This window comes from Mustela erminea, chromosome 18, assembly GCF_009829155.1.
Source record: "Mustela erminea isolate mMusErm1 chromosome 18, mMusErm1.Pri, whole genome shotgun sequence".
In the NCBI taxonomy this organism is placed as follows: domain Eukaryota; kingdom Metazoa; phylum Chordata; class Mammalia; order Carnivora; family Mustelidae; genus Mustela; species Mustela erminea.
This window is the reverse complement of record NC_045631.1, coordinates 18443237-18457104: the sequence shown is the minus strand read 5'-3', so window position 1 is coordinate 18457104 and position 13868 is coordinate 18443237. Positions and strand designations below refer to the sequence as shown.

General features: G+C 38.8%; 1 protein-coding gene across 3 annotated transcripts in view; it reads left to right on the top strand.

Moving 5' to 3' along the window:
• Window positions 1–13868, top strand: part of EFCAB5 (EF-hand calcium binding domain 5) — a 165147-nt gene that overhangs the window by 123837 nt on the left and 27442 nt on the right. For all 3 annotated transcript variants that reach the window (XM_032320090.1, XM_032320089.1, XM_032320091.1), the window contains 3 exons: window positions 9423–9712; window positions 11432–11601; window positions 12085–12313. In XM_032320090.1, the coding sequence (XP_032175981.1) occupies window positions 9423–9712; window positions 11432–11601; window positions 12085–12313 (689 nt within the window). The remainder of the gene's footprint in view (window positions 1–9422; window positions 9713–11431; window positions 11602–12084; window positions 12314–13868) is intronic.

The following is a 13868-nucleotide window of genomic DNA, read 5'->3' as shown; positions in this document are numbered from 1 at the left end:
CCCCATCTCCTCCACCTCCAACCCCTAAGAACCACCATTTTATACTCCGAGTTTGGCTTTTTTAGATTCAACATGTTAATGATATCATATAGTATTTGTCTTTCTCTCTCTGATTTCACTCAGCATAATGGCTTCAAGATCCATTCATGGCAGCACTCCATCTTTTTCATGATGAAATGATATTCGTGTGTGTGTGTGTGTGTGTGTGTGTGTGTGGGTAGGAATCACATTTTCTTTATCCATTCATTCATTGATGGGCACTTAGGTTTTTTCGTATCTTGACTATCATGAATAATTCTGCTATGAACATGGTGGTACAGATATCTCTTTGAGATAGTGATTTCATTTTTTTTCATTAGATACTTAAAAGTGGAATTGCTAGATAATATGGCAATTCTATTTTTAATGTTTTGAGGAACCTCCATAATGTTTTTCCTAGTGATTATACCAATTTACATTCCCACCAACGGTGCACAAGTGTTCCCTTTTCTCCACATCCTTGACAACACCTATTATCTCTTGTGTTTTCGACACTGCCATTCTGACAGGTGTGAGATGATATTTCATTGTGGTTTTGATTTGCATTTCTCTAATTGTTAGTGATGTTGAGTATCTTTTCATGCACCTTTTGGTCATCTGCATGTCTTTGGAAATACATCTATTCAGTTTCTTTGCCCATTTTTTAATGTCTTTTTTTTCTATCTAGTTGTATGAGTTCCTTATATATTTTGATTAATCCCTTATCAGATTTATGATTTGCAAGTATCTCCTCCTATTCTGCAGGTTTCCTTTTCATTTTGTTGTTTGCTTCTTTTGTTGTGCAGAAACCTTTTAGCTTCAGGTATTCCCACTTATTTACTTTTGCTTTTGTTGCTTGTGCTCTATGGTTATAATTTTATTGGAGGGGGAGATGAACCATGAGAGACTGTGGACTCTGAAAAACAACCCAAAAACAATTTTGGAGGGGCGAGGGGTGGGAGGTTAGGTGAGCCTGGTGGTGGGTATTATGGAGCGCACGTATTGCATGGAGCACTGGGTGTAGTGCATGAACAATGAATTCTGGAACACTGAAAAGAAATTTAAAAAAATAAAAATTTTTAAAAATAGAAAAATAATAGAAAGTGTTATCAAGGATGTAAAGAAGGTAGAACCTTCATGCATTGCTAATGGGAAGTGTAGAAAACAGAACTGTCAGGAGTGGAATGTGTCATATGGTGCTTTTCCCAAGACCTTAATTCTACATTTTTAGATCCCCTCTGTGTACCTAGCTACCCTCACTCTTAAGGTTTAAAAAAAATCCCAAAATTTCCTCACCTCTGCATATTTTCTCTTCTTATTGTATCTCTTTACCTGTACAAGGTCTGTTTCACCTCTCAAGTAGGGCTGGTTTGTAAGTTTCTCCTGAATTTAACAATTTAACCACTTAATTATCCTCAATGACTTTTTTCTTAATGACTTTTCATTCCCTATACTACATTTATCTCTTCTGATCAATACTTCCCAATCAAAAGTTACTAAAATTCTTATTCCAGTATAAGAAGTTCCCTCATTTATTTGATTAGATTCCATTATAAATCATTTTGCTTCCACTGGGTTTAAAGATTTATCTGGTGACTTTTACATACTAGATTTCCAATTCTTAAAGTATACAGTGAATGACAGAAGAGAATGATCAGAGTTAGTTAAGTTCTTCAACCCTTTCAAAGTTGTTGTATTCACTGACCTTCAAGTGTACCTAAGTTTATCAGTCGTCATGTGTTCTTCATTCCCTATGTCTTCTCCAAACTTTACATTGGTACTACACTACTTGTCTTAGACTACATCCAAAGAATGAAGCTTCAAAGGGCACAATGAGGTGGTTTCCACTTAAAAGGAGGGCAAATTTCATAATACAGAACCATGTTCTATAGAGGAAAGAACACTACACAATGGTCAGGAGAGCTGGGTTCCAATGCTGGATCTTTCACTTAATGGTCACAGGACCAGTGGTTTCTGGGTGGCTCAGTTGTCTAAGCATCTGCCTTTGGCTCAGATCATGATCCTAAGGTCCTTGGATGGAACCCCACATCAGGCTCCCCACTCAGCAGGGAGTAGGCCTTTCCCTCTTCCTCTGCCTCAAATAAATATGTAAAACAAAAGAAAATTTTAGTGGCCACATGACCAAAACCAAGTTACTGAACCTCAACAGATCCAGGTGTCCTCATTTGTAAAAGGAAGGAGTTAGAAATGATGATTTCTAGAATTTAAGAAACCTGAGGATGATATTATAAGGAAATTCCAATACGTATGACTGAACTACAGCAATAGGGGTAGGTAGAAAGCATAAAATGTAATGGGTTAATCCCAGTAGATGAGAAGGAGGAAAGTAATGAGGAGGCAGAATCTGCTGCCAAAAATAAATTTCTGCAAGCAGGAAGAACAAATTATTCTCTCCAAGGGTAGGTTTATACAAAATGATTCTCTCTGAACACATATTGGTAGCCACCTGGCCTGAGGAGATGATTGCTGAGCTGATAACCATATGGAAGAAGAAAGGCAGATTTAGCTTCCTTAGAAAAGGAAGAACATTCTAAATTCAAACATTAGCTAATAACTGATCAACAAATCTTCAAATAGCTCTTTGTTGGTTTTGTTTTGTTTTGTTTTGCTCTATCCTTCTTATCTATTTCAGTGTCAAGGATTAAAAATTGGATAAAAATTGGAGAAATAGGATAAAGCCACAGAATTAGAAATTTCTATAAATGTTTCTGCTGGTATCCTCAAAATGCACGTTTTTTATATGGAAGGGGCAACTTGAAACTTTTAGCCAGCAATTTTCCCTTTTTATTCCTAATACAGCCTAATCTTCTGAGAAGAAATATTGCATACAAAAGCTGTAAAACATGTGATCTGCCTCTACTGTAGAATTTAATGGAATAAATAACTCTTTCCTCATTATTTCCCAAGGAATAGCTATTAACATTTGTTGGAGATATACAACTTTTAATTTTCTATTAGATCTGCCTCAATATATAAGTTTTATTTTTTTAAGTAGGCTCTACCCTCAGTGAGGAACCCAGCATGGGTCTTGAACTCCTGACCTAAGATCAAGACCTGAGCTGAAATCAAGAGTTAGATGCCTAACCAACTGAGCCACCCAGACACCCCTATGTAAGTTTCCATTTAAGTAGGACATTTAACTTTCTTAAAGTTATAACATTTTAGTAATGCATTTTGTCACCATATTCCAGAGATCTTGAACATTTAAGAACCATGTTTATTTGAAAAACTCACATGATGATTTTTTTTTAAAGAAACTGAAAACTGGACAAAGAAACTGCTATTTTTTCACTCTGGAACAAGGAATCTCTAAGAAACTCCTCAGCCTTTCCTTGATTGCCATGACTTTGACATTTTTGAAGATTATAGGCTGGTTGTTTTTAGTATGTCCTTTTAGCTTTGTCTAACATTTCCTCATGATTAAATTCAGATTATTCACCTTTAGCAGAAATATCATGTAAGTGACGCTATATTTTCTCCTTGAATCTTAGCAGAAGTCCCATGATAATAACATGATATCTGTAGAGGCTCCTCAAAAAATGAAAAATAGAACTACCCTATGATCGAATGATCACTCTGCTGGGTATTTACCCAAATAATACAAAAACACTAGTTCAAAAAGATATATGCACCCCTATGTTTATTACAGCATCATTTACAACAGCCAAACTATGGAAGCAACCCAAATGTCCACTGATAGATGGATGGATAAAGAAGATGGGATATATATACACACACATATACATACAATGGAATATTATTCAGACATAAAAAAGAATAAAATATTGCCATTTGCAACAACATGGGTGGAGCTAGAGAGTATTATGCTAAGTGAAATAGGCCAGCCAGAGAAAGACAAATAACATATAATTTCACTCACTGTGGCATTTAAGAGACAAAACAAAAGGGTGGGGGAGAAATGAATCAAAAAACAGATTCTTAACTCTAGAGAATAAACGGATGGTTAGCAGAGGGAAGGTGGGTGAGGGGATGGGGGAAATAGGTGAAAGGGATTAAAGAGTACACTTATCTTGATGAGCCCTGAGTAACATACGGAATTGTTGAATCACTATATTGTACACATAGGGGTGCATATATGTTAACTACACTGGAATTTTTTTTAAATGGTATCTGTCAGTCCCTACCATTTAAAAATTACTTTTTCCCTTTGTAATTAATGAGGTTTTAGTGGTTGTACTTTGAAACCATAAAAATATCCCCCTTTTTTAAGATTTTATTTTTAAGTAAATTTTAAAATATTTTTTTAAGTATTTTTAAGTCCCTGCACCAGGTGCTTGAACTTACAACCCCAAGATGAAATTGAATGCTCTACCGACTGAACCAGCCAGGCCCCCCAGAATATTTCCCTTTCTTGCCAAACTTTTTGTTCATTTATTATAACAATATGTATTCATGGTTTCCTATGTTACCCAATAGGCTGTGATCCAACACTATCACTATTTATTTTAATGTTCCTGTTGTCCCAGATTTGACTGATTGAGAGTCCTTTCAGTCTGGCCATGCCCTCCTCTTCCCTCCAATGCTGTTGTTGTTGTTGTTGTTGTTTTTAAGATGTTATTTATTTATTTGACAGAGAGATAGAGAGAGCCAGAGAGCACAAGCAGGGGGAATAGCAGAGGGAGAGGGAGGAAGCAGGCTTCCCGCGGAGCAGGGAGCCACATGCGGGGCTCAAGCCCAGGAACCTGGGATCCTGACCTGAGCCAAAGACAGACACTTAACCAACTGAGCCACCTAGGGGCCCCCTCCTATATTCTATTATGAAAAATATCAGGGGCACCTGGGTGGCTTAGTTGGTTGAACATTTGACTCTTGTTTTTGACTCAGGTCATGATCTCAGGGTTGTGAGATTGAGCCCCATGCCAGGGTCCACACAGTCTGCTCAATCTCTCCCTTTGCCCCTGCCCTCACTCATGTGCTCACTTGTTCTCTCTCTCTCAAAAATCTTTAAAAATTTTTTCAGACAAACAGCAAAGCTCAAAGTATTTTACAGTGAGCACCTATATACCCATCTCCTAGAGTCTACTATAAAATTTATAAAATTTATAAATTTTTATTTTATAAATGAAAGACGATTTTTTTATAAAATTTTTTATGTATTACTAATATTTCTTTTTTTTCATTTATTTATTTTCAGCATAAGAGTATCATTATTTTTTTACCACACCAAGTGCTCCATGCAATCCCGTGCCTTCTCTAATATCCACCACCTGGTACCCTGACCTCCCACCCCACCCCCGCCACTTCAAACCCCTCAGATTGTTTTTCAGAGTCCATAGTCTCTCATGGTTCACCTCCCCTTCCAATTTACCCCAACCCCCTTCTCTCTAACTCCCCATGTCCTCCATGCTTTTTGTTATGCTCCACAAATAAGTGAAACCATATGATAATTGACTCTCTCTGCTTGACTTATTTCACTCAGCATAATCTCTTCCAGTCCCGTCCATGTTGCTACAAAAGTTGGGTATTCGTCCTTTCTGATGGAGGCATAATACTCCATAGTGTATATGGACCACATCTTCCTTATCCATTCATCCGTTGAAGGGCATCTTGGTTCTTTCCACAGTTTGGCGACCGTGGCCATTGCTGCTATAAACATTGGGGTACAGATGGCCCTTCTTTTCACTACATCTGTATCATTGGGGTAAATACCCAGTAGTGCAATGGCAGGGTCATAGGGAAGTTCTATTTTTAATTTCTTGAGGAATCTCCACACTGTTCTCCAAAGAGGCTGCACCAACTTGCATTCCCACCAACAGTGGAAGAGGGTTCCCCTTTCTCCACATCCTCTCCAACACATGTTGTTTCCTGTCTTGCTAATTTGGGCCATTCTAACTGGTGTAAGGTGATATCTCAATGTGGTTTTAATTTGAATCTCCCTGATAGCTAGTGATGATGAACATTTTTTCATGTGTCTGATAGCCATTTGTATGTCTTTATTGGAGAAGTGTCTGTTCATATCTTCTGCCCATTTTTTGATATGATTGTCTGTTTTGTGTGTGTTGAGTTTGAGGAGTTCTTTATAGATCCTGGATATCAACCTTTTGTCTATACTGTCATTTGCAAATATCTTCTCCCATTCCATGGGTTTCCTCTTTGTTTTCTTGACTGTTTCCTTTGCTGTGCAGAAGCTTTTGATTTTGATGAAGTCCCAAAAGTTCATCTTTGCTTTTGTTTCCTTTGCCTTTGGAGACATATCTTGAAAGAAGTTGCTGTGGCTGATAGCGAAGAGATTACTGCCTATGTTCTCCTCTAGGATTCTGATGGATTCCTATCTCACATTGAGGTCTTTTATCCATTTTGAGTTTATCTTTGTGTATGGTGTAAGAGAATGGTCGAGTATTTTTATGTTTTCTTAAGAAAATTTATTTTCTTAAGGGCAGAGGGAAAATTGGGACTGATACAGAATGGGAGCTTGTCATGTCCACAGTAGCAAAACTATAGAAAGAGCCTAGATGTCCATCAACAGATGAATGAATAAAGAAGATGCGGTGTACACACACACACACACACACACACATAATGGAATACTATGCAGCCATCAAAAGAAATGAAATCTTGCTATTTGAGATGACGTGGTTGGAACTAGAGGGTATCACGCTTAGAGAAATAAGTCAATCGGAGAAAGACAACTATCATATGATCTCCCTGATATGAGGAAGTGGAGATGCAACATGGGGGGTTAAGGGGGTAGGAGAGGAATAAATGAAACAAGATGGGATTGGGAGGGAAACAAACCATAAGTGACTCTTGATCTCACAAAACAAACTGAGGGTTGCTAGGGGGAGGGGGGTCGAGAGAAGGGGAGTGGGGTTATGGACATTGGGGAGGGTATGTGAAATTCTATGGTGAGTGCTGTGAAGTGTATAAACCTGGCGATTCACAGTCGTGTACCCCTGTGGATAAAAATATATGTTTATAAAAAGAAAGAAAGAAAGAAATGAAATCTTGCCATTTGCAACAACGTGGATGGAGCTAGAGGGTACTATGCTAAATGAAAGAAAACAATCGGAGAAAGACAATTATCATATGATCTCTCTGATATGAGGAATTTGAGAAACAAAACGGAGGATCATAGGGGAAGGGAGGGAAAAATGAAACAATATGAAACCAGAGAGGGAGATAAAACATAAGAGACTCTTAATCTCAGGAAACAAACTGAGGGTTGCTGGGAGCAGGTGGGGTGGAAGGGATGGGGTGGCTGGGTCATGGGCACTGGGGAAGGTATATGCTGTGGTGAGGGCTATGAATTGTGTAAGACTGATAAGTCACAGACCTGTACCCCTAAAACAAATAACACATTCATTATGTGTTACTGAAAAAAAAAAAAAAAAGAATAGCTGCTTGTCTTCCAAGGGAAGAAGAAATTGTGGTAGAAGACTTCTTCAGGAAGGAGAGATTTTGAAATTAAAATTTAAATGAGAAGGGCACATACCCTATGATTTATTTATAATAATATATAACATATAGTTTATAATAAGTGTCAAAGAAACTTACACGTGTGCTCCAGGAGACATGTATAAAAATGGTCACAGCACTGCTCATAAGGGCAAACCCCGGAGACAGCCTGCATGCCCACAGACAGGAGAATAAATCCATGGCAGTAGGTTCACAAAATGACATACTATGTAGTGGTAGAAATGAATGATTCCCAGCCAGAAAAACAACATGGGTGGATTTGGTAGCATGATGTGGAATAAAAAAGTAAGTCCCAAAAAACTACATATAGCATGATGTCCTTTTTCTGAAGTTTACCAATAGACAAAACTAATTTAGAAGTATATTGTTTAGAAGCATATACACACACACATACACAATAACACTATTGGGTAAAGAAAAGGAAAGGACAAATAAAGCAAAAGCGAAATTTCAGGATGTTGGTTGGGGTGTGGGGAGGCAGGGGATGGAACAAGGTCAGGCTATAGATGTGCTATTGGTATTGTTCAGGTGTGGTAACACATTAGTAATTGTACAATTAAAAAAAATAAAAGGTATGGATGCAGAAGTGTGCAAGGCATGGTCAGGACCATAAGTAGAATGGAGATAAGTGGAGAGATTAGATTCAGTTGTATAACATAGTGATTTAGCTTCTGCATACTTTATGCTATGCTCACCTCAAGTGTAGCTGTCATCTGTCACTGAATGTGGTAGGACTTTGAACCAGGGAATTGCATGATGCAAGTTGTGTTTCATTTTTGCCTGTTGCTATCTTTTTACTAGGTATTGTTTAGAATAGTTGGGGGTGTGTTTATGATTATTTAAATGCCATGATTAATAAAAGTCATAAGTTTGACTTGGGCCTTTGAGGTTCATTCTAGTTGTATGTTATTTATTTATTAAAAAAATGTTTTGTATATAGTTGACACACAATGTTACATTAGTTTCAGGTGTACAACATGGTGATCTAACTTCATACATTATGTTATGCTCACCTTAAGGGTAGCCACTGTCACCACATAGCACTATTACAGTATCATCAACTATATTCCCTATGCTATGCCTTTAATTCCTGTGACTTATTCATTCTACAACTAGAAGTCTGTATCTCCCACTCCTCTTCACCCTTTCTGTCCATTCCGCTATCCACCTTCCCTCTGGCACCCATCAATTTGTTCTCTGTATTTAGAGGGCTGATTATGCTTTTTTTGGTCACAAGTTGTGTTTTAATTTAATTTTATAAATATGTATTGAGCCTTACTCTTAGTAATCTAATTATGTATAAAATGATTAATACTGGTTTGGGATTATGGTAACAGGAATGGAGAGAAATGGAAACAAGATATATTGCCAAAGGCTAACAGGATAGGATTAAGTGGCCTATTGGATATGGGAGGTAAAAAGTAGGGAGGAGGCAAACTTGACCCTGGTGTTTCCCCCACTGCTGAGTGTGGTGGAGTTAAAAAAACAAAACAGAGGGGCACCAAGGTGGCTCAGTTGATTAAGCATCCAACAGCTGATTTTGGTTCAGGTTATGATCTCAAGGTTGTGAGATCAAACCCCACATCCAGCTGGGTGTGGAGCCTGGTTAAGATTCTCTGTCTCCCTCTTCCTTTACCCCTCCCCCCACTCTCCTCTCCCTCTTTCTCTGTCTCTCAATCTCTCAAAAAATAAAAAATAATTAAAAATAATAAATTTTTTTTAAAAAAGCAAAACAGAAACAGGGAAGATGACACAGGACATCTTGAGCTCAATACAGGAAGTCACTGTAGGTGTTCTGTTGGGCTTTGAGATGCCTTTGAGATACCTGGTTTTCCATGGTGAGCAGCTGTCAGGGGCTTCAGTCAGCTATAAAAGAGGAATGAAAATTTCCCCCATAGATAAGCGAACCTTTGATTAGTTCTTGGTTTTACATTTATGTCTTTTAGCCAAACTACACATCCAATTTCCAAAGCCACACCCTGACCAAGAAGTGAGGTTGTCTTTAAAACAGTTTCAGAAATACATAGAATTGGTTGTATCTGAACTCAGAGGCAATGAAGATCATGTTCTGGAAAGTGTTGTGGAGTTTCTGATGAATACTTTAGAAAGGAGCCATACTGAGAATTTGAGGAATTGTGCCAGACGGAAGTGGCTTTACCAGATCCAACATGCTGCTGAGACAAGTGGGGTGTCCTTGGAACCAGTGTACATGGAGACTTTTAATGCCCTCACCCAGGTAGGTTTTCCTAAGGTGATATATAAAAGGAGAGACGTCCTCATAGTAGGTGATGCTCAGTGGTTGCACAGGGAGCATTTGACATTCTCTTGAAAAATCACTGGGTACTGCTATAGAAGTTGCATTCATTCCCAAACGTCACAATGACCCAAAGCCTAGGAAAGAGGCAACTGGAAGGATTGTAGGTTGGGAACGTAGAAGTAGAGAGGAAAGGTATAAAAGACAGAATCATGTCTTGTGATTCCTAATTTCATTTGTGCTGAGAGTCAAATAAGATTAGAGCAGAAAATAGACTAATACTGAAAAATACCCGTAAGGAGATGTGCAGGCACTTCAAGCCACACTTCCCTTGCATGATGTTTCGGGAGTTGGTTTCAAAAAGTACTATTTAAATCATAAAGTCATATAAAGGAGGATCCCACATCACCCAATATTTCATAGCACTGCCTAGAAACACACGGATACTATTATAGAATCTTATAGAATCGTGTCACTTAAAACACATGCCTCTGATGGGACCACTGCCCACAGCCTTGCCATCCTCTCCAAGACTCCCAGCTGGCTGCTCCTCCCAGGCAGAAATAGCATGGCTGTCTTCTATATATGTCACAGATTCCACTAGTCCAGGGAACCTGGAGTCACACTGCAACACTTAAAGGACTCATTTACTGAATGGCTGAATTATCCAATGTAGTTTGAAATGGTGTGCCCAGGAGCAGAAGACTGATCTAGAAAAGAGGTTATTACTCCCAACTTGCTTCAGAGAGCTGTGGTACATTTTTGTTAGTTACTCTATAGATCTTTTTTGTAGAAAAGACAGACTAAAGGCAGAGGGGGGAGAAAAAAAAGAAAGCAAAGCAAACCTAAATATATAGAAAGAGGAGACAGAGATCAAGGAAAGCATCTTTCATGTCCCTAACTTACAGACATGCTCAATATATGTATTAACACATAGTCTTGTTAATAACATCATAATATCTTAGGTACAGAGAATTTTCAGATATTCGAATTCAAAAGAGTAGTTGCATAAAGTCTGTAATCTGGGGCCCCAAGGAATTTTTTCTCAACATAAATCAAATGTCATAGCCAAACTATGTTAAGAATTCTTTGAGAGCATTTTTTTTCTACATTCACTTCATAGTAGATGGTGAAAATCTACTCAAGAAATACGAGTGAAATGAAGCCATATTCTTGCCCTAGTCTTCCAAAATAAATACTTTTAACTGAAGATCAGACAATATGACTATAGTTTAAAGGGATCCAAGTTTTAAACTTCTAAATTTGAGTAAGAGGAGAGATTTTTTAAAAAGATTGTATTTATTTATTTGACAGAGAGACAAACAGCCAGAGAGGAAATACAAGCAAAGGGAGTGGGGGAGGGAGAAACAGGCTCCCCACTGAGCAGGGAGCCTGAAGTGGGGCTCAATCCCAGGATCCTGGGATCATGACCTAAGCTGAAGGCAGAGGCTTAACAACTGAACCACCCAGGCACCCCCTATTTTTTTTTTTTAAGTAAACCAGTTTAGTTGACATAAAATAAATTGATTCCACTCATTAAGACTCAGATTTGGGAGACAGCTGTGGTGCCAGCCTTTTTCCCACTGCCCATGAATGGTAATTATTGGGGTCAGATGCTCAAACAGGCTAATGAAGAGGCATGATTAAAATAATAGCTCTTTGGCTATTGGCAAATACGTGGTCAGAAACATTTTGCCATAGGACGCTGAAGCCCATGGGAATAAGAAGATCAGTGCTCACATTTCCCTCTTAGAAGAAAACCTACTACTGCCTGACAGAGGGCAAGTCCTGTTGAGGAACGTAGCTTGTACATTAGATGATGCCCCATTTGTACTGAACAGAGTGCTCTACCGGGACATGGAGGGAATCAGGTAAGAATTTATGAGGAGGTTGGTTTTACCCTTCTAAAAAAATAATTCCCTTTCTGAAGTAAATGAGTATTGAAATCCTAGTTATCTGCCCACTAGAGAGATGCCTCAGGTCACCAATGCTCCTGGAGTGGGAGGTGATGGGTTGTTAGTCTCGAGTAATTTCACCTGGTCATTTCTAGCACTCACTCCCAGGCACTCTGGGACTCGGGGACTCTGCTTCACAACATCAGCACCATTAATTCTGCCTGCTTTATACGTTATATCTCCGGCATCCTGTCTGTATGTGTTTACCCTGTTATGATCTAAGCTCATTTTTTAAGTCTTTTTCTCAAGTCAGACTCTCCAAACCAGCAATTTCATGAGTCCACTTCTCTGACATACAATCCCAATAACGACGAATGGAGAATTTATTTAATTTCCTGCACAGTTTCATCTAAAGCCTTTCCTGGGCCTTTCTACCATCTTCATATTCCTATTCCTCAGCTTTACAGTAGTGGATGAAGGAAAGCCAATACACGTGCCCCAAGTTCAGCACCATGGGAACATCTTTTTCTGGAACACTTCCGTCAAGAAGAGTGATCAAAATGGATCATTCCTGGCTCTGCCTCTTCAGGATGCACATATGAGGATCTTTGGGGTCATGGCTGTTGACACCCTAAAAGATCCCAAAAAAATTAACATCTTTGTACCTCATGAGATCAGATTCTATCAGGTAAGTTATGGAGGAATTCTTCAAGAACAATGGTAGGATTGCCTCTCCTTCTATATTTTTTAAAAACAAAACCTAAAACCAGATGAGAGTAAAGCTGTATATATAGATAGTGCCATCCTACTGTTCCTGTTCACTGTGTGTATCTGTTTTCAGAGAGGTTCCCCATTACACATGGAAGAACCCTCAGCCTCAGTTGCCCGTCTATGCCTCAGTCTCTCTGGGGAGATTGCTAATTCGTGTCCCATTGCACTAATCATAGGAACAGCACTTTATGCTGTAGGACTGACATCCAACCATTAGACTACTAATTAAGACCCACAAAGTAGGAATGAGCCTTGAAAAGGTACACATTGATGTTTTATTAACAGGGGAACCTAGAAATCTTTTACTTACCACAAATGCATTCCCATGGCTCTTGGTTTGATGTGATGTTATGATTTTTGAGAATGAAGAATGAATGAGAAAGCCTAAATGTGTCTTGAGTATGCATGTTTTCTCATTAGATCACAGAAAAGATGGGTAATTTTAAGGCAATAAATGGACCATTTCTACAAGCATCTTAATTTGGTTTTATGAATAGGAATTGCAAAGAAGGAAGATTGAAAGCCTTTACAGAGGTGATCGCCTGAGATATAGCAGCAATCAGGAACTTGCTAGGCTTTTTTTTTTTTTAAACTTTATTTTATTTTTTCACTGTTCCAAGATTCATTGTTTATACATCACACCCAGTGTTCCATGCAATATGTGCCCTCCTTAATACCCACCACCAGGCTAGGCTTTTATCACTCATTCTCCTCTAAGCCCATACCTCTTTATGTTTATTTACCAGGATTTAAAAGTTTCTCTTCCTGGGGCACATCGATGGCTCAGTCAACTGAGCGTCCCACTCTTAGCTTCCGTCCAGGTCATGATCTTGTGGTCATGGGATCAAGCCCCATATGAGGTTCAGCGTGGAGTCTGGTTGAGATTCTTTCCTTTTCCCTCTGCCCCTCCCCCTGCTTACACTTTCTCTCTCTCAAATGAATAATAAAATCTTTAAAAATAAATAAATAAAATTTTCTCTTCCTGTTTCCTGGATGTATAATTGAGGAATGTGGTAGAACCTTTTTCTCTGGACATCTGTTTGATAATATTCACTCTCATTGGACCTAAGAATGATGCGAAGATATTCAAAAGAAGATGAAGGAGAATGGAGTTATCAGTGGGGGAATTACAGATAGCCTTGTTAGAGAACATGTCAAAATGAATTTTTTTAAGGTTTTATTTATTTATTTGACAGACAGAGATCATAAGTAGGCAGAAAGTCAGGCAGTGAGACACGTAGGGAAGCAGGCTCCCTGCTGAGCAGAGAGCCTGATGCGGGACTCAATCCCAGGACCATGGGATCATGACCTGAGCCGAAGGCAGAGGCTTAACCCTCTGAGTCATCCAGGTGCCCCTCAAAATGAATTTTAAATTGACTCTCTTATACTGCCTGGGCTTACAGTGCTACTTAGCTCCTGGGACACACTGTTGCTGCTCTCCTAAGTACAAAGCAGGGGGCGGGGGATGTTGT